This window comes from Vicia villosa, linkage group LG1, assembly GCF_029867415.1.
Source record: "Vicia villosa cultivar HV-30 ecotype Madison, WI linkage group LG1, Vvil1.0, whole genome shotgun sequence".
Classification (NCBI taxonomy): domain Eukaryota; kingdom Viridiplantae; phylum Streptophyta; class Magnoliopsida; order Fabales; family Fabaceae; genus Vicia; species Vicia villosa.
In genome coordinates, this window is record NC_081180.1 from 241,005,749 (window position 1) to 241,031,401 (window position 25,653).

At 34.7% G+C, this 25,653-nt stretch overlaps 1 protein-coding gene and 1 long non-coding RNA gene across 2 annotated transcripts; both read left to right on the forward strand.

The window, feature by feature from the left end:
- Positions 1–4,122: 4,122 nt before the first annotated feature.
- LOC131645026 (uncharacterized) lies at positions 4,123–5,666 on the forward strand. The gene is made up of 2 exons (XR_009296848.1): positions 4,123–5,205; positions 5,308–5,666. It is a non-coding gene; the product is annotated as an uncharacterized LOC131645026 (long non-coding RNA).
- A 16,291-nt stretch (positions 5,667–21,957) lies between these two features.
- Positions 21,958–24,024, forward strand: LOC131624438 (NAD(P)H dehydrogenase (quinone) FQR1-like). Its single transcript, XM_058895377.1, has 4 exons — positions 21,958–22,111; positions 22,237–22,330; positions 22,665–22,927; positions 23,603–24,024. Exons 1-4 carry the CDS (start codon positions 22,089–22,091, stop codon positions 23,832–23,834), a joined length of 612 nt encoding a protein of 203 aa, XP_058751360.1. The 5' UTR covers positions 21,958–22,088; the 3' UTR covers positions 23,835–24,024.
- The last annotated feature ends 1,629 nt before the right edge of the window (positions 24,025–25,653 follow it).

Below are 25,653 nucleotides of genomic sequence, written 5' to 3' on the forward strand. Positions count from 1 at the left end.
AACAACGGTCTCACGACCAGAGAAGAGGGTAAGGGAGTCGGTTACGCGAGGGGAAGGTCTTAGCATCCCTCGCGCCCATCGTACTCAATGGTATCCATGGTCGTGTCTAAAACTATGTGTGTGTAACAAATCTACGCCTAAACTGAACTAGTTTGCATGCAAAATACAGGGAAAAGAATGAGTTATACTCGCACGAGCCCTACCCCACTGCCTACGTATCCTTTTTGAGGAATCAGAGGTCTTAGCATCCCTCTCTACTGTGAAGAGCTTAGCTTTTATATGGTGAGGTTACATGGACTTAAGGTGTGGCTGCCGCAGTGAATTTCTTTTCTTTACAAACTTATATTGCAGGTTGTTGTTGTAGTGAGTGAAGAGAGATGAGAGAATGAAGAGGACTTGTGTTGTGATGAAGTTTTCAACTTATATATGTGTGTAGGGTACTGGATATTATGGTGTGGATTGTTGTAGTGTAACATTTCTCTTTAACACTTAGTGAACAAGTATGGCATTTGCAGCAAGTTTTCATGGGTCTTTCACGTGTAACTTTCTATGCATGGATATTTGGAGAATGTGATAATGATGTGTGCAAGAGTGTGGCAGCAAACCTGCAGCCATGGTGCCTCATGCAGAAATTATTCCATTCCATGTCACTCACTTTAGAGTTCTCTAACTCCTTAACCAATCACCCAAATGCTTGAATCTTGGCCTCATCATAAAGATGGCATGTAAAGGAGCAAGATTGGTGTTGGAAATGTCTTGAGAAAATGCTTAGAAGTGTAGGAAAAATGGTTAGGAACTCATGGTGTCACCATTGCCCAGGGCGTGCGCGTGGATGCCTTGTTTCATGCTCAGCAATATGCTACGAGGTACTTTTGTATGATCACTACTTTGAGCCCTTCTAATTCACTTAATACACATCCAATTTCCATGATTCTCGTTTCACTGGATAGAGGGCGTGGTAAAGAGTAGAAATGCCTCAAGAATGACTTCAAAAGATCTTCATAACATCTTGAAATTCAATTGGAAAATGGCATGCCACGTGTTTGATCAAATGCCTGCGTCATGCCCAGAATTTTGCCAAGCAACATGACTTGATTCAGGGACAATCTTCCAACTTCCAGTTTTCATATCTTTAGATCTAAGCATCCTTTGAAGAAACTTCCAACTACAAACTTGTAGTAAGCTACGAGATGAACATTTTTTCTGTTGAACTTGTTTTGAAATTATGCCTTTATCCACGTGTAATGATAGCATGAAGTGGGCTGACCAATCAACTTGAGAACCTCCAAAATATTTTCTAAGTCTAGAACTTTCCTCTTATGGAAACTTTCATTTTTCAACTAACTTGCCATTTTTGGTAGTTTCGACATTTTCTTGATTTTATTTATTTTATTGATTTTTCTTGATCAATTTTCCACCAAATAATCAATATTGCCAGTTGACTCTGATTTTGACTAAAAAGTCAATATTTTCCTGATTTTTCTGATTTCAGATGAATTTCCCGATTAATCCGCTTCCGATCTAATTCTCAATCGATTTTCAACCAAAGAAGCTTCAATGAATATATTTCTTCAGGGCAACCATATTTTGCATTTAGAATCTTTTTCTGATTATATTTTTACCAGAAAGTCAACAGGGTTGACTTGGGTCAAAAACCCTATCTTGAAAACCTTGAACTTGAGGATTGCATCTTTTGATCAGAGCCTTGAACTGGAGAGAAACAAAACCTGATTTTAGGAGTATGCTGGTGGAAATGATCCTCTATAATCAGACTTCAGATCCTTTCTTCTGAACCAAGGGGTTTTCTTAATGAGAGCTCTTTATGTCACTTTTCTTGAGCAGTAACTGTGATATGGATGAATGTAATGGATGAATGGCCTATATGAGATATGCACATGAATGTAATGTGAAGGCCAAATGGGGGATAAATAAGTGGGCAAATTTTGGGGTGCAACACCAAGACCCACTCTTGCTAGAACGTAGGAGCATAACGTCTCTAGGTTGAGACGGGTCAAGTGCTAAGCTGGGTGTCGCTACCGCGAAAATCAACAGAGTCGCCACTAACATATTTATCCTGAAAAGGAAGGGAATGCCAGCAAACCACGAAACAAAACAACGGTCTCACGACCAGAGAAGAGGGTAAGGGAGTCGGTTACGCGAGGGGAAGGTCTTAGCATCCCTCGCGTCCATCGTACTCAATGGTATCCATGGTCGTGTCTAAAACTATGTGTGTGTAACAAATCTACGCCTAAACTGAACTAGTTTGCATGCAAAATACAGGGAAAAGAATGAGTTATACTCGCACGAGCCCTACCCCACTGCCTACGTATCCTTTTTGAGGAATCAGAGGTATCGTAGCTCGGCTAACTAGTTTCTGTTTATTTTGTGTTTTTTAGGTGAACGAGTTATATTCGCACTCCGCTGCTCGACCTTTGGAGACTTATGCTGGGAATGGAGCGGAAATAACAAGCTCTTAAGAAAAGAAAATCAAAGAGTGTGATTTGTGTTTTAAAGAATGCATGAGGAAAACCTAAGCTAAGGGGGAAAGCTTGCTACCTATGTTATCATACAAAGGGTACAAGTCTAAACTAAGCTAGCAACCTATGGGAAAAAACGAATGCAAACAAAAGTATCACACAAACGAGTCTCGCTCGTAAAGCAAACACCTACTGGTGCAGGCCAAGTAGCAGAAAAGTGGTCCTGCCATAGCCAAGGGGAGCGGATCACCCGAGTCAACCAAGCATTAGACCTCGTGCAAAAAAGAGATCGGACCATAGACAAGAGGAGCGAATCCCTCTCAGCAACCAAGTCGTCACAGATCTAAAAGGGAAATGGTGCGTGCGTACACCGAGCATCAACGTGAGCTAAGAAACGTGGGGGTTCGATTGCATGAACCCGCTTCACTTTACCCATTGGGCCTTCGACTCGACGATCTTGGGGACTTGTCCAGAGCTCTGAACTTGCAAAAAGTGAGCATAGGGACGACCTAGGGACTGAAAGTTGCGGGGGTTGATTGCTAACTCTTTCCGCTTGCCTTCTTGAGGACTTACAATAGCCTTTGTTAGGACTTCCTGCAAGCACAAACATAAATATACCAGATGAATGTCTACCTTACTTTTCATGGCAAAGATGATGCTGCATGCCTACCCTACTTCTCATGGCATCATATGGTGCGCGAAAGAGTAAAAGGGACAAGGAGACAATACCGAACGGATAGCAAATCCGTAATGAGCTAGCAAGCGTAAGTAGAGAAGTCCAGAATACTTCGCGTAAGCCATCATCAAGCAAAGCAAGTCAGAAAGCGTCGTCGTGAAAATAAATTACGAGCGACATGTTGTACACGTCGAGCATAACCACACGAGCAACCTAAAAGAGAACATAGGCCATACAATACAAGAATACACATCTCAATGAATTAGATCAGATGAATCACATCGAGAATAAGTTCGTGTCCCACAAATAAAGTGGAACACGACGCAAATCAATAGCACCAGAAGCGAATTCATGTCCCACAAATAAAGTGGAACACGAAGCAAGTCGACTCGCAATCGAAGGCTCTTTCGAAGTATCTCGCACATCTCAACAACCAAGTCAGTAATAACAAAGAGGCGCACATCCACCATAGAAAATAATAGCAATTAAATTTTAAAACAAAAATCTAGCAGGAGCAAATTGTTTTTGTATGACATTTTATCAAAGAATTAGAACTAAACTATGTAACAAAACATTTAAGTCCTAACAAGCAAAAGATATTACATGTTTTTATTATCTTCTAAAACAAATATAGAAAACAAAATCTAATTCTAAATTAGAAAAGATTACATGTTTTTATTCATTTTATCATGTCAAAAAACCTAACAAAGATCAATGTTTTTCATACATTTTGTTATACTAAAAATAATAGGCAACAAACTAGTTTAAAAAAGAACTAAATATAATATGAATTATGCACATAGGGGGGTTTATTCTGAATTTGATGGTGTAGGCAAGTGACTGGCGCAGGGCCCAACAGATGCTAGCCCAGAGAATGTTTTTGTAAGTTTTTTAGCAATCTTTATGTCAAAAATGAATATAATTGTGCTTATGGAGGGTTCACACAGCATTTTCGGGTAGCAGGCCCAATTTGGATCCACATTTTTTATCAGATTTTGATATTCATTTTAATCCAAATGTTAATCAATGCTAATCCTTTAGATTTTCTATTAATCCCCTCCCTAACAACAATTAATCACAGTAAATTAAATTAAAATCCACATTACCAAAATAAGCCAAATAGAAAGGGGATTAGGTTTACGTTTACATGTGACCATTGAACTTTACGTTCTTCTTCCTCTCACTCAAGCAAGTGGGGGCGTCGGAGTTCATCTCCTTCTTCTCCGGCGATAACTTTGCCATTCACCACCGCGAGATTAGACCTCTAATTGCCCTTCCTATCGAATTCCAATCGGCTCTTCTTCTCAATCGCTCCTCTTCGTTCGTCTCGGATTCGTTCAACACTCTCAATCGCTCATCTCCGTTCATCTCCGATTCTAAATCTCCGTCTCAGATCTCTTCTCTTGATCTCAAACATTCAAACAGCGGTGAGCTCCCTCGAACTACGAAATCTTTCCGATCCCCATGCAAACACAACCTTCATCCGATTCTCGCTTCTTCCTTGCACTCTCTATGATTTAACCGTGTGGTTGTTGTTGTGGCACGAAGGCAAGGTCGTTGCGTTGTTGAAGCGATTCGGTGAAGATCTTTGTGGTTGCTTCTGTAGAATGATCAAGATTTGATGAAGGTTTCGTTTGCCAAATTTGTGCTTGATGATTGGAGACTCGATGTAGGTTGGAGAGTCGTTGAAGATGAATCAGCAGAGAGATTGAAGGAAGGATTAGAGATCGAAGGCGATGGATCCTTGAGAATTGTTGAAGTTTCAACTGATGAAGATTGAAGTTGATGATGAAGATTACGGAGAAAGTTGAATGAGGGAGAGAGGCTTGTGGTGTCAAGAAGATGATTTCTGTCACGTTTTTCTTTGTATTTTTTTGTGTAGATTGAAGATGATGATTGATTCTAAGCTTGTATGTGGTCAAGATTGAAGAAGATGGAGGAGAATTGAAGATTGGTGAAGGTTATCGAGGTTGAAGAAGAATAGAGAAGGTTCAATGATTCGATTATGGTGATTCCGATGGAAAAGAGAGAGAGGTTCAAAGTTTGTTACAGGTTGTTATCCTCTTTTTCTCTTCTTTTTCTTCTGAACTCTTATCTGAACTCTGTTATCTTTAGCCCCTGAATCAATTGGTGAATCTTTCTTTTGTTATGCAGGGCTTTGTGACGTATTAGTAGGAGATTATGTTTTCAACTGGACTGTTAATAATCGTTGCTGTTGATGCATTTGGTTTTCTGAATTTTTTACAGCGTGAATGAACTATTTGGATGAAGATTAGGCATTCTTGAATTGCACATGGCTTATTGATTCGTTTTTAAGAAGAGGCAAGGCTCGAAGATGGAAACATGACCCGACATGACCTCGAGTCGAAAAATTAGAACTAAGTTTATGTAATGGATTTGAATGTAGAGTCCCTTTTTTTTAATTTGGTAGAGAGGTTTGAATTTTGTAATGGACATGGACTTTTGTATTTGAGCTCTGAATGATAAATGATATAAAGTTTGGAAACCTTGAATTTGTGACAAATTACTTATATGGTATTCAACAATGACTTGAATAGATAATGAACATAGTGATGTATAAATCTCGAATGAATGGTTGAAAGAAAATGAAATGGAATTTGAATCAACATTTGCATGAACATCTTTGATGAATAAATCCAAATCCACTTGCAAACTTCAATGAACCTCTAACTCAAATTAATTCATCAATCTAAATCAAATTTGTATGATAAGCCACTAAGAAATTGGAAACATAATGGCGTCCTCAACACAATGTTCTCCTTAAGCTCATAACTTTGTATCATGACTCATTTCATTTGCAATTCACCTCACAAACCTCTTGACTTAACAGTCTCAAAACAATGGAAACTCTTTAATTTTTCTTGATTTTTAAGCGACAAAATAAACGTCCTTGATAACTTATAGTACAAAGAAAGAGGGCAAATTTTGGGGTGCAACACTGGGCTCCGTTTCTGGTACGTTTGTGGGCTTACTGGTTTAGCACATAACTAATTGTGTCGTTCGTGACAAGTTGTGCCGTGGGGCACAACTTACTCCTCTGTGACGGTCGTCTTGGCCTCTGTGCCGCTTGGCACACCTTCTACTAGGTGAAATTTAGCAGACACTTATGCTAAATAGTAGAAGTGCATGATTCTGTCATCTTTCTTCTTATTCCTTTGTGCAAGCTAGGATCAAAGTAGGTACCTGAAAACATAGCAAAAATACCAACGTGAAGCAATAAAATCGATAAAAACGGAGAAATAATTCATGTAAATTAAGCTTTAAATGCGATACAATTTAGTGTTATCAGGTTTCACGTGGGTAAGATATGCATGTGGGCAATGAGATGCTTCATGGGCAAAATCAAAGTGATGAGTTCGAGTTGATTTTAAAAGGATATTTAGTGAACCTTTTGAGCATGGGTGTGCTCCTAACGCGTGTTCACCCAAGATATTCCAAAGGATGTGCTTCCAATTGTTCCTTTCCAAAGGATGCATTCGCGGTGTGATTTTTGGCCGGTCGGGACACTATCCAACAATTACAAATGAAATGTAAAATAGTCCCGTTTGATCGAAATAGCCGAATTAAGCGGTATAATTAGTTGTCCGAAATTTGATGAAAATTTACGTGGTAGCTAAGTTTAATTAGTAGGTTAATGTGGTGTTGATATTTTGTTGAAATTGTGCTATTTTACGAACCGACCGAGATTGTGTAGATTTGAATATCCCTTATATTAAATGTTGGTTTTGGAATAGAAAATGAAATAGTAAATTGGAACTAATGTAGTGTAATTATTAATTGGTTGATTTAATTAATAGTTGAGTTAATTTCAATAAGTTTAATTGATTGGAATAAATTTGGAATTAGATCAATTATTCGGTTTGTCGATAAATTACGGTATCTTGAGAATTTGACCGTAATTGTGTTTTGGTTGACTATTTACGTTGAGAATGATATATTTCTATGTCAATGATGTTGTGTTGATAATTGAATTAGATGCTAATTGTAAGTTGAATTGGTTTACTTAATATATTGGCATATTGCAATTATTTTGAGAATTGACCGAAAATTGTGATTTTGCTTTGGATGATTTTGTTGCGGTTAGTATTGTGATTTGCCAATATGATTATTATTGTGCATTATTATGTGGATAGCCTTGTGGTGTGAATCCTAGCGGATTTTAATATCGTATATATGTTTCTATGAGTTGATTAAGTTGTGTTGAGAGCTTTTGGCTAAAGTTGAACGGTGTGATGTTGATATGTGACCGTGGTTGTTGTTGTTGTATTGTTGTTAAGTTGTGTTGTGAGCCTATGGCTAAAGTTGAACGGTGTGATGTTGATATTTGACTGTTGTTGTCGTTATGTCGTTGTTGCTAAGTTGTTGTCATTGTTGTGATTGTTGCATTCATTGCATAAAGCATGCCTGAAAATTATGGCAACCATGTTGAAAGTTGAAGGCTTATGCCTTGGCCTTGGTGGCACCACGTTGAAGGCTTATGCCTTGTTGAAATGCCTCGGAATTACTGGCAATGTTTATGTTGGGAGTTTTACTCCAATGGTACCACATGCATATGCATAGTGGAGTCGCATTTGAGTCGTTGTCAGTTGTTGTTGGTTGGAGTTGTCGTTTATGCATTGTGATGCTGATATGTTGAGTTGTTGAAGATGCTTATATGTTGACTTGTTGAAAATGCTTATATGTTGACTTGTTGAAGATGCCTATGTGTTGACTTGTTGATGATGCTTATATGATGACTTGTTGAATATGTTTATATGATTTATCATGATCCTATTTATATAGTTTGATATCTCACCCTTTCTGCTGATGTTTCCCCTACCATGGGAAATGGGCAGTTACTCAAGTATAGCTGTGGAAGTTTGTTGCTTCATCGAGTCAAGTTGGTCTGTCGCTCTGATACGTAGCACTCGGGGGATTGCTTATATCGTTATTTCTAGGTTGTTGATATTTTAGTTGTTGTTATTATAGCCGTTGATTCAAAGTTGAATAATATGAAGTACTTATTATACTTCAAAGTTGTTTGAGTTGAGATAAGCTGATAGTTGAGTGTTAATTCGAATGTTATGTATCATTGTTGAATGAAATACAAGTTGAAGTTTTAAGTTGATATGTGATACTCCAATGTGTTGTTTGAAATTTTTAAATACTCTGATTCCTCGCATTATAATTTCCGCATAAATGCTCGGGGTAGAATTGGGGTTGTTATGAAAAATGATGTCAAGAACAAAGTATAATAGGTAATTAGGGAAGATAAGAAGAATACAATGAATTGGTTATAACTGCTATTCTTTTACTTTCTCTTAAAACAAGACTACAAGTTTACAAGAATAACAAATAACCTCTCTCACCCTAAATTAGGATTTGCAACTTAGCAATGATGAGAGACTAGTATGCTATTTATAATAAAACCTAAGATACTAACTAATGGGCTTTTTCCACAAGGCCCATTACTCAAGCCAACTTAATAAACAAGCTAACTTAACAAATTAGGGTTTAAACACTAAAACCTAATTTAACATGCTAACAACCCTAGCATCTTCGACACCTGCATGCTCGACCCATCTTCGACTACAACATGCACACTTCGACACCAGTATGTGAGCAACCTTCGACGTCATGCTTAACCCTGTCGAAATGTCGAACCAAGAAGCTACTCTTCGACCATACTAGATTTCGATCCAATATCTCACAAATCTCCACCTTGGACCTAACTCTACAACGTCAACGGAACAAACTAGCTTTCTTTATGCAGCTTTATCAACTGCATACAGTGGAAAAACTTGCAACTCGGCAATGTCTTGGTGATCATATCAGCAGCATTGTCTTCAGTCGAAACCTTCAGCACTTGGACTTCTCCATGCTCGATTACTCCTCTGACGAAATGCAGCCTCACATGAATGTGCTTAGTTCGCTCATGATAGGTTGAATTCTTCGACAGGTGTATTGCACTTTGACTATCACATTTAATAGTGATACCTCGACCTTGAAGTTTCAGCTCCTTCGCAAAACCTTCAAGCCACAATGCTTCTTTCACAGCTTCAGTTAGGGCAATATACTCCGCTTCAGTGGTTGATAGAGCAACAACCTTCTGAAGCGTTGCTTTCCAACTAATTGCAGTGCCAAACATAGTGAAAACATATCCAGAAATAGATTTTTTGGAATCCATACAACCTGCATAATCAGAGTCGACATATCCTTCTATTACTGCTTTACTATCTTCACCCAAGGCTCTACCATAAATTAGGACTCTATTCAGAGACCCATTTATGTACCTTAAAATCCACTTCAATGCTTGCCAGTGAGCCTTTCCAGGGTTCGCCATGTACCTGCTTACAAGACTTACTGCATATGCTATGTCGGGTCTAGTACAGACCATAGCATGCATCAAAGAACCAACTATATTAGCATATGGGATGCTATTCATATAGGCCCTTTTGACATCAGTATTGGGACACTGATCAATACTCAACTTGAATTGAGGGTTTGTTGGAGTCACAACTGGCTTCGAATTCGAAATTCCAAACTTTTCGAGAATCTTTCGTAGATATGCCTCTTGAGATAAGCATAACTTCGACTTCTTTCTATCTCTTCGAATGTCAATTCCAAGAATCCTGAAAGCAGCTCCGAGATCCTTCATATCGAACTCCTTATTGAGTTCAGCCTTCACCCTCATCACATCTTCGACATTGTTGCTTGCTATGAGAATATCATCCACATTAAGCAACAAGATAACAAATGAATTACCAGGTCGAAATCTGAAGTAAACGCAGTGGTCGAACTGACTTCTAATGAAACTTATGCGTGCCATGAACTTGTTGAATCTCCTATTCCACTGTCGAGGAGATTGTTTCAGCCCATACAGAGATCTCTTTAACTTGCACACACAATCTTCCTTCCCCTTTTCGACATACCCTTCAGGTTTCCTCATCAGGATCGTTTCATCTAGATCACCATACAAGAACGCAGTCTTCACATCCATCTGTTCCAGTTCAAGATCGAACTGTGCCACCATGGCAAGCAACATTCGAATGGACCTATGCTTCACAACAGGAGAAAACACATCATTGAAGTCGACACCTTCTTTCTGAGTGAAACCCCTTGCAACTAACCTTGCCTTGTATCTTTTCGACGTCACTCCTTCAATTCCTTCCTTAACTTTGAAAATCCATTTACAGCTAACTAACCTTGCCCCAGCAGGTTTCTTGATCAGTTCCCAAGTATGATTATCATGAAGAGATTTCATCTCATCATCCATGGCCTTCAGCCATTTAGTCTTATTTTGACTCCTCATAACTTCCTTGTAGTCTCTAGGTTCTTCGTCTAGAACCTCACTTGCAGAGATTGAGGCATAAGCTATAAGATCTGCATACCCAAGTCTCTAAGGTGCCTTGATGACTCTTCTCGACCTATCTCTCGACAATAGGTAGTCATCGTCAGTTTCCTCAACTTCCTCAGCATCTTCTGCTTCTTCTTCGACTTCATCAGGGATATGCAATTCAGCATCAACATGCTCCACCTCAACAGGAATTTCTACCTGTTCCAGCTCTTTGTCAGATGTTTCTGTACTTCGACCAACATCATCAATTTTCTTAAAAGCCATTTCAGCTTCATTGAAAACTACATCTCGACTGGTGATACACCTCCTGTGACCTGGCTCTAGGCACCATAGCCTATAAGCTTTGACTCCTTCAGGGTATCCCATGAACATGCATTTCAGAGCTCTAGGTTCGACCTTGTCTTGCCTAATGTGAGCATAGACTACGCAGCCAAATACTCTCAGCTTGTCGAGATCTGGTGGATGTCCCAACCAAACTTCTTCAGGTGTCTTCATATCTAACGCTGTCGAAGGACATCTGTTTATCAGATATGTTGTTGTCGAAACAGCCTCAGCCCATAACACCTTCTTTAACCCCGTACTAGTCAACATGCATCTGACTCTCTCCAAAATAGTTCGATTAAACCTTTCAGCCAAACCATTTTGCTGTGGAGTACCTGCAGTAGTTCTATGCCTTGCAATACTAGAGGCAGCACAAAAACTGTCGAATGCCTCATTGCAAAATTCAAGGCCATTGTCGGTTCTCAACCTCTTGACCTTTCTGCCAGTCTGATTTTCAACCAGAGTCTTCCAACTTTTGAAATTCTCAAAAGTTTCATCCTTAGTCTTTTGGATGAATACCCATAATTTTCTGTAATAATCATCTACTATGGATAGAAAATACCTTGCTCCTGAATGTGATGGACACCTTGCAGGCCCCCAAAGATCAGCATGGATGTAATAACGGGATCCATGTGTTCTTTGTTTGCCTTTGTTGCACTTCACTCTGCAAGATTTTCCAAGTACACAGGGTTCACAAAACTTCAGCTTTTCGACTTTGTCTTCACCAAGCAGATTTTGTTTCCCTAATTCGACCAGACCCCTTTCACTGACATGGCCCAGTCTCATGTTCCAGATTTCTGTCTTCGACAAAGGTTTCGTGGATACAACATTTGTCGAACCACTTACAACTTCAACCTCAAGGGTATACAAGCCTTGTTTCTTCACGCCTCTCAAGACATCCTTCGAACCCTTCATGACTCTTAGGATACTTTTCTCTCCTTGGAAAACATATCCTTTCTTGTCGAATTCACCAAGAGAAAGTAGATTTCTCTTCAAATCAGGAACATACCTGACTTCAATCAACAACCTTATTGACTCATCATGGATTTTGAACCTCACAGATCCAACACCTGCAATCTTGTAAGCCTTGTTGTTTCCCAGCAATACTGATCCACCATCTTGATCACATAATTCCTCGAACAAGTCTTTGTTTGGAGTCATGTGCCAAGTGCAACCTGAATCCATAATCCACTCTCTTCTCGAGTCACTGCTTGAAACCACAAGAACATCAGATGATTCGAAATCATCTTGAACAATGGCTGCATTGCCATTATCCTTACCTTCATGATCTTTCAGGCGTTCAGGGCACACCTTTCTTGTGTGACCCTCCTTCTTACAATGATAGCATCGAATGCCAGATGCTTCGCCACTGTAAGACTTCGACTGACTTTTGCCCTTCTTCTTGTCAAACTTACCATCCTTTAGTAAGAGTTTTCCTTTAACGGCCAAACCTTCGCCAACAGTCGAAGGTTTATGCTCCTTTCGTTTGTTCAGGTCCTTTGAATATAGGGCTGATTGAACTTCTTCAAAGGCCAGGGACTCCCTTCCATACAGGAGAGTTTCTTTGAAGTGAGCATGTGATCGAGGCAAAGAACACAATAGTAACAACGCTTGATCTTCATCATCGATTTTCACATCAATATTTTCAAGATCTAGAATCAGCTTGTTGAACATATCCAACTGCTCAGCCAACACTTTGTCTTCAATCATCTTGAATGAATACAAAGCTTGCTTCAGGTAGAGTCGATTTACCAGCGATTTGGTCATGTACAAACTTTTAAGTTTCACCCATAACCCTGATACCGTCGTCTCCTTTGATACCTGCCGAAGAACCTTATCATCAAGGCTCAACAAAATTACGCTGTGTGCTTTCTCGATCATATTCTTCTTCTCCGCTGCCGTCAATTCTGCATTCATGGCTGCCTCCCCCTTCAACGCTTCCAAGCAACCTTGCTGAACCAGTAGGGCTTTCATCTTCAAGCGCCCCAGACCGAAATCATTCACTCCGGTGAACTTTTCAATCTCATACTTTGTTGAAGGCATCTTCTCCACGCTCACCGCACCAATCTGTTGTGAAAAACGATGTCAAGAACAAAGTATAATAGGTAATTAGGGAAGATAAGAAGAACACAAGGAATTGGTTATAACTGCTATTCTTTTACTTTCTCTTAAAACAAGATTACAAGTTTACAAGAATAACAAATAACCTCTCTCATCCTAAATTAGGATTTGCAGCTTAACAATGATGAGAGACTAGTATGCTATTTATAATAAAACCTAACATACTAACTAATGGGCTTTTTCCACAAGGCTCATTACTCAAGCCAACTTAATAAACAAGCTAACTTAACAAATTAGGGTTTAAACACTAAAACCTAATTTAACATTCTAACAACCCTAGCATCTTCGACACCTGCATGCTCGACCCATCTTCGACTACAACATGCACACTTCGACACCAGCATGTGAGCAACCTTCGACGTCATGCTTAACCCTGTCGAACTGTCGAACCAAGAAGCTACTCTTCGACCATACTAGAGTTCGATCCAATATCTCACAGGGGTGTTACAATTTTCCCTAATTAGAGCACTTTTGGAGCACATATTTTGATTCCGTAAAAAACCAAATGCTCAGAATTCAACATACAAAATTATATCATGATTAAAACAACAAATTCCCAATATATCACACATTGGAATCAACAAAATCATATATTGTCATAATCAATTTCATGGATTTTAAGTTTATGTTCAAACATTCAAAATACAACAATGGAGTAATTATCCAAATGGACATAAATATAATTTTATGACACATAAGCCATACAAAAATTAATCATAAGAACATAATTATAACAGTATTATGCTCATAAATTCATATGAACACACATCAACAACAAATTAAAACATAATCACAATTTACAAAATAATTCTAAAGAGAGTATGGGTCTGTCTTATACCCTTTCATGCAAAACACCCATATAGAAGCACTTTCTCCCCCTACTTCTAATTTCTAACAGCAAAATCCAAAATTGATCATGGTTGACGATTTGTATTTTCCCCTCTTCAAGTCTTAGCCTTGTTTTTGCTTCTTAGCCTTGACATATTCTAATTATTTTAACCAATTAAAAATTACTATTTATTTTAACTATTTCTAATTACTCTACTCACCCACCAAGACTCTCGCTACACCCCACCGTATATCACACACACACACACACATATAAAATCATAATTTATAAAAGTTTGTCACATAATAAATAATTAAATAAAACGCAACTAATTCGATTAAATAGATTAATCAAATTCTGAGATGTTACAGGATAACAATGAGATAAGTTCATCATCAAATTAAAAGTAAGCAAACATGACAGTAATGGCTTCACACTATTATGGTGATGAAGAAAATGAGGTTACTGATTTCGAAATTAATTATATACCTTTCTTATGATGAATTACAAAATGCCTTTCATGAATTACATGAGGAATATTTAAAACTTTCTAGAAAAAGTTCAAAGCAAAAGAAAATAATTTTAACTCTATAAAGTAAGTCTATTGACATAAAAGTAGAATTAGATCAAGTGATAAATTCATCATGTAATAAATGTCAAGAATATGAATTTAAAATTGTTGAACTAAACTAAGATAAAAAGAAATATGAAAAAAGTCAATTTGGTTTAGAAAATTTTCTAAGTAGACAAAGATATTCAAATGATAAATGAGAACTTGGTTTTTCTACTTTCCATAAATCAAGTACAAGTAAAACCATCTTTGTTAAAATTAGCACAAAATTCAACAATGTAGAACCAAAGAAAGTGCATGTTGTAAATCATCCTAAAAGGCCTTATGTTAGAAATAATTCTTATCTCTATAAAAGGAATCATGTTTGAGACCTACATGCTTTTATTGTAATACAAAAGGCCATACTCCTAATGTTTGCTACATAAGAAACTATGGTATTCCTTATAGTGAGTATCTATGGTTAAGGAAAGAAATTAACCCAAGAGGACCCAAAGAGTATTGGGTACTTAGAAAGTACTATTAATTGTATTTGTAGGTACTTGAAGACCATATGCTATTATTGTCAAATTAAAATCGGTTTTTCAAGATTCAAGACTATATGATATAGTGGTATTAAATTTCATTTGATTAAATATGATTTAAAGAACATTAATATCGATATCATAATTGACATCAAATTATTGTAAAAAAATATAAGTATCTTGAATATATGTTGTATCATTTCCCTTATATATTATGTTTATTTGGGTATTACTCTTTTTCTTTTTGATAATGTCAAAAGGGGAGTCCTTAATTTTTCAAAATATAGGGGGAGATATGCAAGATAACGGGAGGTATACAAGAGAGGGGAAGATATGCAAGATAGGGGGAGGTATACAAGAGAGGGGGAGAAACCAAGTGTCAAGCAAAAAATTCTCATCAATATATTTTTCTCATCATCAAAAAGGGGGAGATTGTGAAGAAGATGTCCATCATTTATCTCAGCTTAATTTTCCTAGATTATATGGTCTTAATTTTCCTTGAAAAATATCCCCCACAATCCATTGATGCAAACCCTAAAATTCATTGAGGGGTCTTGTTGCCTTTAAATTTTAAACCCCACAATCCATTGATGCATAGCTACAATCGATTGCTCTTTGTAAAAATTTCATATGTTTGAATGTTGGCTATGTAACAATCGATTGATCCATATAGACAATTGATTTCTTTCAAAAGAATGTTGAAATTTTTTGAACAAATATGATGCCTTTACATTGCAATTGTTCATAAAACCCTTTTTAAATCATTGCAATTAATCATAAATATTTTCCAAGCATTACTGCTCATTTAAGGTACATATTATAATGTATTTAAAGCCGTAATTTTTCATATTTCTATTCACCTCTTTCATCACAATTTCTCATACAATTCTTACTATTTTTCAAGTGTTCATATAGAATGACTTAGAAAATTTCACTACATGATTTTCATACATCAGAGAAAAAGTTTCATAAAATATTGAGAACTTAATGTTTACTTATTCTTGAATTGTTCATTTAAAAGAGAAGATAATATTTTTAGAATATTGGAAAGCATATAAAATTGTATGTACTTAATTTATCTATTTGCTGTAAATTATTTACCAAGTGTATGATGACATTGTGTGTAAAGAACATGTGTGTAATTTCTACAGGTGTTTTCAAATAGGAAGTGATGTTCTTTCTATTTGTTGTAAAAAGGTTATTTGATTCGGAGTGATTCATAGTCCATCTAAGGTTTGGTGTGCTGTGTTAGAAGATTGTATGAGAGTCTTTGTGTGAGGCTGCACAAAGATCTAACATAATGAAATCTTTCAAGGGGTGTGAAAGGACTAGAAGTATCATTGATTGACAAGGGTAACTAGTATAATTTCTTGCGTTTCTTTTACTTTTCAACACATTTATATTTCTGCATTATTGTTCTTAGTCCATACACTTTATTTTGGAAAAATAAAAGAATAAGCTCATTTGCAAAATAACGAAAAAAATCCGTAAAACCTAATTCACTCGCTTCTTAGGTTACAATGTGTAGTTACATTAAATTAGGTAGATCTGGAGAATGCGCCAGCTAAGGAGAAATGCATTTAATATGCCTCGGATGAGGAGTCGTGTCAGATGTGTGTTGGAGCCATATCAGAATCGCAGAAGTGCATTAAGTCTGTATTGGATACACAATAGGGCATGAAATGTGCTTAAGTCATGTCAAAAATGAATAAATGTGTTACATATGTATCAAATACACATTCATGTAGGCGGTGCATTTAAGCCGTATCAGAATCGCATAAATGTGTTAGGTCTATGTCGGATACGCAATCAGGCATAGAGTGTGTTTAAGTCGTATCAAAATCGCATATATGATTAAAGTCCGTATCATATACACACTCGAGAATTTTGTCTTTGTTCCCTTGTCTCAAGAGCTCTAGCAGAAAGAGAGACAAATAAGCATATAACAGAGGAAGAAAGAGGATATATGTATATAAATACTTTTTAAATATTATTGTTGAATTGAATTTGTTACAAATAAATAATGAAACAACGAGGTAGATAGCCTACAACGGCGGCTCCGTTAAGGATGGATGGTATCCAGGATCTTTTGTCGTTGTCCTTTCCCGGGGTTCCGGGTTGAGTGTACTTCGCGCTTTTAAAGGCCTTCTTTGATTGGATGAGACGTCGAGGTGTCCCGCCTTGTATTTCTTTGCTGATACACGTTCGGATGGTCGACTTTTCTAGGGCTGTAGCTTGAGGTCGACCATTGAAACTTTATGCCCGTCGAATTGCTCTTTCCAATGCTTCGACGAGGCATTTTTTATCACTTGGGTAGTGATTCTCCAACTTTCTTTCTATTTCAGAATGGATATCTATCTCAATTTCATGCCGTTAATTTCTATCAATTTTTAAATGTATACAATAGAAATTATATTTTTTATTAATATTATAAATATATTAATAAATAATAAATTTAATATAATATATAATAAATAATATATTAAAATTAATATTATAAAATGAGAATCGTTCATTAGGTTTCAAACAAATAAAATAATAAAAAATTAATAGATTAAATAAAATTAATAAATAGTATTAAAAATAAATAATAAGTTAATTATACTAATAAAAAATAAATAAGTATAAAAATATACGGTTCTTATTGAATAAAATTTGAAAAAAAAATTAAATCTATTCTAAACCGGGTGACTTTCAAACATATTTAATAATATTTAATTTTATGCAGTTTTTATTTTAATTTAAATAAATTTACAATTTTTATCATTAAAATCTTCATTTGTCTTGATCCATAACCATGATCCCACTTGTGGAGTATCTGGAAACTCTTCATTTCTTAACTGTTTTCCTCTTGTTAGATCTTCCAACAATATTAATCAAATTCAAAACATTTAGCATTTAAATAGTTGGTTCATTTTAAAAAACATATTCAAATTAATGAATGTAAACTATCTTTTGACTCATTTTAAATAGTTAATAAAAACTTGACTCATTTCTCAATAAACTATATTTTACTCCAAGACAAATTATCTTTGAAGTTTTCCTTTAACAATTGACAATTAATTTAAAAAACATGATAAAATATAATTTTTTTTTAACATTTAATTCCTCGAGAAAGACAAATTCGCTTAATCATGGATGACATCAACTTATACGAGTTTTATTTATTTTCTTGACAAAAAATGGATCCAACTTCTTCACTTTTGTATAGGTACATGTATCTTAATTTTTTTTTGTTTCGTTTTCAATAAATTATTTCTTTGGTTTAATTATTATTACTTTAATTTACGTCCCTTAAAAAAATATATGTCTCTTTCTCTCCTTATTAAATATAAAAAAGTGGTTATAACATATAGCAAATTGACACTATTTTAAATGATTTATCCATTCAAACTTTTATCACTTCTTTAATTCTAAGTGCAAAGTTATAAAGCAGTGTATTTTATCAAAATTTTATATATTTCTTTTTTAAAGAATATGATAAATTATATTTTTGTCCCCGCCATAATTTTTTTAATTCGCCACCGTATCATGATGGATATGGTCTATGATTAGATCTTGAATATGAAGAAAATTAGTGTCATTTGGTATACCTTTCACATATTTAAGACAATAGATTCTAGGGTTTTTCTTTCTATTATTTTATTGTGGAGTAAATTCATATTTTTGTATCGGATTATGTTAAAGAATGTGTGAATTTTCATTGAAAAGAAAAGGAAGTGTTACATATTAAAATGTAACCTTATAAACATCTTTAATTTTAGGATTTTCTTAATTTCTTGTGTAAATTTGAAATAAATTGTTGGATAAATAATCATTTGTTCAAGTTATTATGTATTTCCTAGACTATATATAACTAGTATACACTCTTCGGTAATTAAGCTTAAGTCAATAGATTTAGATTTTATCTTCAATCCTTTCAATGAATTTAATAATTCTAGGCTAGACTGTTATTATAGGATCAGTGAATTAATACTCTGATATCCTTTTTTCTTTTCTTTCTTATTTTTCTTCAATAATCTTGTTTGGCCAGTGCGCATGCCTCTACGCACGAGCCGGATTAGTGGCCCGTCTGTGATGGATCGAAACCGGCGCGAATAGCAAAAAAAAAAAAATATCATTTTCCTTTCCACATGTTGCTTTCATTGCTCATTTTTTCTTCCCTCACACGAGACCCACCCCCTCATGTTTTTGCTTTTGATTAGCTCACCGAGACTTCACCTCTTTGAAAAAACTTTGATAATAATTGGAAAACATGGCTCAGTCTACAAATTTCGAAGACACTAATATGGAGCAATCTCACAACCAAGGCGAAATTCCACCTGAAGGCACTTCTATTGGCTTTACCCTTGAACAACAATATGCTCTACTTGCCCTTATGCAGCAACCTCATTCATCCATTGTGCATCATCTTAACACCATGCCCCACCATCAGATAACATCAAAATATTAACTTCTCCTAACATTAAAGACCATAGTTGGATTCTTGATATTAGGGCCATAGATCATGTGTGCCATTCTAAGGACATGTTTACCCATTTAATTTCTATTAAACCGATAACTGTTAGACTCCCCAATGGGAATATCATTCAAACTATCATAAGAATATTTTTTTTTTCAATAGGCAATGGGATTAAAACCGGAGTATAAGGGATACTCCAACCGCTTACAAGAAAGTTACATCTCGAAACAAATAAGCGGTAAAATATTCCACACGTGGAAGTTACAACTATCCGCTAGCTTATAACTATTTAACATCCAATTCCAAGCATAAAAAATTACATCCGACATACATTCGGTGAAACTAAACGACTCATTTTTGAAAATGATAGCGTTTCGCCTATTCCAAATGCTCCACACCGTTGCTAACCAAATTACCGCAACAATCGTTCTATTGGTTAGACTCCCCACTTTCTCGAACGCATAGACATAACCCTCAAATTCTTCCAAAGATAAACCGGCAACGGGGCCAATCCACTCAAACACCTTTCTCCAAATACCCGCCACTACGCAACAACCTCCTAACAAATGCGGAATGTTTTCCTCCTCCGTAGTGCAAAAAGAACAAGCCAAATCAACAATATCCAAAAGAATTCCTCTCCTAAATAATTGGTCTTTAGTAGCTAATCTATTGTGAATGATTCGCCAACCAAAAAGAAGAATTTTAGGAGGAACTTTTACCTTCCATAGGTGATTTGCAGCTTTTACAATGATTGAATCAATGGGTGGGCCGGATAACTTAGCTTTGATCATGTCGTAACACGATTTCACGGTGAAGGCTCCATCCGAAGTGAGGCGCCATGCGAAAGAGTCTTTACTGTTCTCATTAGGAATGATGTTGAGGATGCTGTCCTGAAGCTCTAGCCGGAGAGAATCAAAACCTGTGCTGCTGCCCGGAACCGATGATGCAGCCGCGCTCCAGGACCAGCCAGCTGCTGTCCGGATGCCCGATTCTGCTACTGATATGCTCCTGTCCGCGGCTGAATCGAACAGTTCAGGAAACGCATGATTAAGCGGCTGCGCTCCGGCCCAAAGGCTTGACCAAAACGGAACGTCAGTTCCGTTGCCAACTGTTACTGTTACTGCCCCTGCAAAATTATTGTTCAGCAAAGAAATATTAGAGTCAATTAAGAGCATGTCCCTCCACCAAATGGAGTCATAATTCTCCACCACCGACACACCACCTAAGAGGACTTTTTTCTTTATATTCCCGTAACGAGAAATGAGGATATCCCGCCACACCGCCTCTTCATCCACAAGAATCCTCCACTTCCACTTACTCATCAAAGCGACGTTCATGACCTCCACGTTCCTAACACCTAAACCTCCTTCTTCACGCGATTTGCAAACTATATCCCAACTCACCCAATGGATAGATCTATTTGAACCACTCCCGTTCCACAAAAAATTGCTTTGGATAGAACGGATCTCGTTAATGATCTTTGACGGCGCTTTGTAGAAGGATAAAGAATAGATTGGAATGGAGTTGAGCACGGAGTTAATCAAGCACACTCTACCCGCTATGTTGAGATGTTTACCCTTCCAAACGGCTAGGCGACTCTTTAAGAGAGAAATTAAATCTTTCCACATCGAAATTTTCCGCGGACTATCTCCCACTCTAACTCCAAGGAATTTAAAAGGGAATCTTTCAATTTTGCAAGAGAGAAAATAGGATGCCGCTTGAATGTACCAATTGCTCACATTAATACCATAAATGTTGCTTTTGTTGAAATTTACCCTCAATCCCGACATCAATTCAAAGCCCCTCAATATAGCTTTCATACACCACAAATTTGCGGTATCTCCTTCCCCTAATATAATAGTATCGTCCGCAAATTGGAGTATACTCACTTCAAAGCTTTCATTGACCTTGAACCCCCGGAACTCCCCTATGTGAATGGCCTTCCTCATCAAAGCCGTTAACACCTCCGTAGCCAAAACAAACAAAAAAGGAGATAACGGATCATAAGAATATTAATATGCATGTTCAAATATTTATTTAAATTTTATATATATATATATATATATATATATATGAACATAAATCAATCGTTATCCTTGATTATAATCCAAAATTATATGCCTTGTTGATCCTTACCTCTCAAAATTTTGCACCAGAGTTAATCGTCATCTGATACCAATTGTTAGAACAACAACTATTATAAAAGATTAAATAAACAAAAATAAAAAATAATGAACACGATCAATCTTTATTAACACAATTCAACCAGTAATATATATTTCTACGACTATAGATCTAAGGTACTATAATTTCATTTTATTTCTGTGATAAAATTAGAAATACAGTGTATACAGTGTATGATATTTTGTCATATGTGATTATTTATTTATTAAAATCAATTCTTACATAGAGCTCTAGATGGCGGGGAGGAGGATGCGCCATCTCTATGTCTCATTATTGGACAATTTTACTCTTTGTTAAATCACCCAATCTTGACAATTAGATTTTAATATGGTTATATTATTTGTTTTTGACCAAATTAGAGTAAATTTTGATGTTACATGTTAACCATTGCCTTCAACAAACCACATTATTACATGTATAAAATAATAAAAGTAATAAAATAGCTTGTCACATTAAGGGGTACTATTATCATAAGAATGAATTATGTTTCTATAAAAAGAGTAACCTAGGACGTTTGATTTCATTCACCAACTCATTCTCCATTGAGACAAGCCCTGCAAATTAAATCAATGGCCACTAAAGTTTACATTATGTAAGCTGTTCTTCAACTCTCTCTTCTTAATTTCTTGCTTTTTCATTATAAAATGTTGTAAACTATATTTCATTATAAAATCTAGTATGTATATCCTCCTTCTGAAATTTTGATTGCATGTTTAGTTACCATACTGTGTATGGACATGTTGAGAAGCTAGCTGAAGAGATTCTAAAGGGAGCTTCATCCGTAGAAGGTATCGAAGCAAAACTTTGGCAGGTTTGTAATCATCACACTCTTTCTTTTTAGTTTTAAGTTTTAAGTTATTTATCTGAAGTCTGCAAATCCTAACTCAACTGATAAATGTCAATATTGTTAGACTGAACGTCAATATTGTTAAATTTGAACATTATTATTAAGGTTCGAATCTTACTATTCACTGTTGTTTACGAGTTTCTAGTGTCTATTAGTACTTCATCTATAGACAAAAAAATAATTTAGCTGAAAAAATTAAAAATTAAAAATTAAAAATTACTATTTTATATATAGATCAGATATATCAGATAAATGAAATATTGTAATTTTAATTTTGATTGTGATGATATTTTTGAAGGTGCCTGAAATATTGTCTGAAGAGGTACTTAGGAAGATGAAAGCACCACCAAGGAGTGAAGTTCCGGATATTTCACCAAAACAGCTTACGGAAGCTGATGGATTTTTGTTTGGTTTTCCAGCAAGATATGGACTGATGTCTGCTCAATTCAAATTTTTTTTGGATGCAACTGGAAGTTTATGGAACAAACAAGCACTTGCAGGGAAGCCGGCAGGCTTCTTTTTCTCCACTGCTTCTCAAGGAAGTGGCCAAGAGGAAACAGCGTTAGTCACTCTTCTTTGTCATTTTTCTATTAAAAATAAGATTTCTAAAAAAATAAACATCTCTTTCTTTATGATCTCCTATTACATTACATAAGTAGTTCTGTTTAAAAATTCAAGAATAGAAGCGTCGAGTCGAATTGAACAGAATTTAAAATAATCAAACGGGTATATTTGATTAGTGAACCAATTTCAAAACGGTATACTAAATTGATATATTTTATTAGGTTTGATTACTAATAAATTAAAACGATTCGATTCAATACAATAATTTGATTCGGTTTTGTTCAATTTTACTGCACCATAAACAACAATTTTCTACTAAACCATAAACAACTCTATAAGATATATAGCTCATAAAGTTTATTTATAAGGTGGGACCCACTTTTATTAAGGTGAGTTAGATTCAACCTGACATAAACCTAATTATAAATTTAAATATTTTAACAAATTCATCTTATATAAAATATTGCATATTAAAAATATAAATAAAAAATTCTATACATTTGTCCTTTTGTTTGGGTACAAAACTATGACATAAACATCAAGAGACCTTCCTCAGGTGGAAACTAAAGTTGGTATTTTCTTTTGGATTGTGCTCTTAAAATATTGAATATATAATGCAAAGTATACTTATTAAATTTTCATACAGCCTAAATTTTTATTAAAAATTTTCAGGTTTACATCAATTACTCAGCTTGTTCACCATGGAATGCTTTATGTGCCAATTGGTTACACATTTGGTGCTGGAATGTATGAGATAGAGAAGGTGAAGGGTGGATCACCATATGGTTCAGGAACTTTTGGGGAGCATGATGTAGGAGAACCTAGTGAGTTGGAATTGGCTCAAGCTTTCCATCAAGGCAAGTACTTTGCTGGAATTGCCAAGAAGCTCAAGGGATCACAATAATTCTTATAACATGTTTGTAACATAAGGTGGGAAAAAAGTTTGAGAATAATTTAATTTATGTAGTCTTGTTGAATGGAGTGTTGTGCTTAGTTATTGTTACAACAAAGAATTTGGTTACTGCTATAAATCTCAATGAGTTTAGTTTTTGTGTGTTTAGAAATATACAATGAGTAGAGCCAAGTTTTTATAATTTATCAACATATATATTTATGAATTTTATAATAATTAAAAATAAAAGTAATTTAATAAAATTTATTTAAAATATGAAGGATTTGTGTTTGAGTTATTTTTTAAAGATTATAATTAGATGCATAAGAAAAACTAAATGGATAGTCAGGTTATATTACCTCTTACATTTCCATAGATAATAAGTTTTTCTTATTTATAGTTAAAAATGAAAATTTCTTCACCCACCTCCTAACATTCTTGCCCACCCCTGGTGAATTTACCACACTACCCCTTATTTCGGAAGTTCATTTTCGAAAAGGTACTTTTTTTTTTTGTTAAAAAAGGTGTTTTCGGAAATGTATCTCCGAAAACGTGTTTTTTTTAATATAAAATATTGATTTCGGAGATGCATCTCCGAAATAAAGTTACTTTTCAGAAAATGTGGTGTTTTCGGAAGTTCATCTCCGAACGCACCCCCTTGGAGGAATTCGGAAATGAACTTCCGAAATATTCCAAGACCAAATTGGTCTTGGAATGTTTCGGATATACACTTCCGAAATAATTAATAATTATTAAAAAAATTAAAATCAAGGTGAATCAATACAATTAATAGGTATAAAATCAAGGTGAATCAATAAAATGAAGGTGAATCAATAAAATCAAGGTGAATCAAAACATCCTAAACTATTTGAAAGTTAAAAATTATTTTACTAACTTATATAAATAAAAAACATTTTAATTCCATAAGTAAATTTTGAATTATATAGAATTAAATATAAAATTTATTCATTAAATAAAATTAAGACAAAATCTTTTTTTAATTTTTTTAAACTAAATAAGAAATTATCTCATTTTTAATTAAGAATCAGAATAGAAATATATAAATATATAATAATTATTATTAATTTTGTAAGTGAAATATATAAATATATAATATATAAATATATAATAATTAATATATAAATATATAAATATATAATAATTATTATAAATTAAAACACTCATTTTTTTAATTTTTTTAATTATTATATAAATATATAAATATATTTATAATTAATATATAATAATTATTATATAAATATATAAATATATAATAATTATTATAATTATTATATAAATATATAAATTAAAACACTCATTTTTTAAATTTTTTTTGTAAATACATAATGATTATTATAAATATATAAATATATAAATAAAAAATTATAACTCATTTTGTAAGTGAAATTATTTTAATTTTTTTAATTAAAATTATTTTAAATTTTAAAATATGAATCAGAATAGAAATATATAATAATTATTATTCATAACTAATAAATTATATCAAAATATATAATTATTATTATTTATTACTCATAAATTATATCAAATTTATAATATATAAATTAATTCATATCCTAAAATTAATTTTTGGAATTTTTAGATTTTTTTTTATTTTTCGGAGATGCATCTCCGAATTAATCAAAATCCCAATTTTTGGGATTTTTTCGGAAATGCACTTCCGAAGTCTGAAAAAAATTTAAAAAAAAAATATTTCGGAAATGCATTTCCGAAGCAGGGGTAAAATGGGAATTTCGCTGAGGGTGACCCCCATAGGGAGGTGGGTAAAGAAAAATTCTTAAAAATTGATTAAGAAATTAATTTAACAATA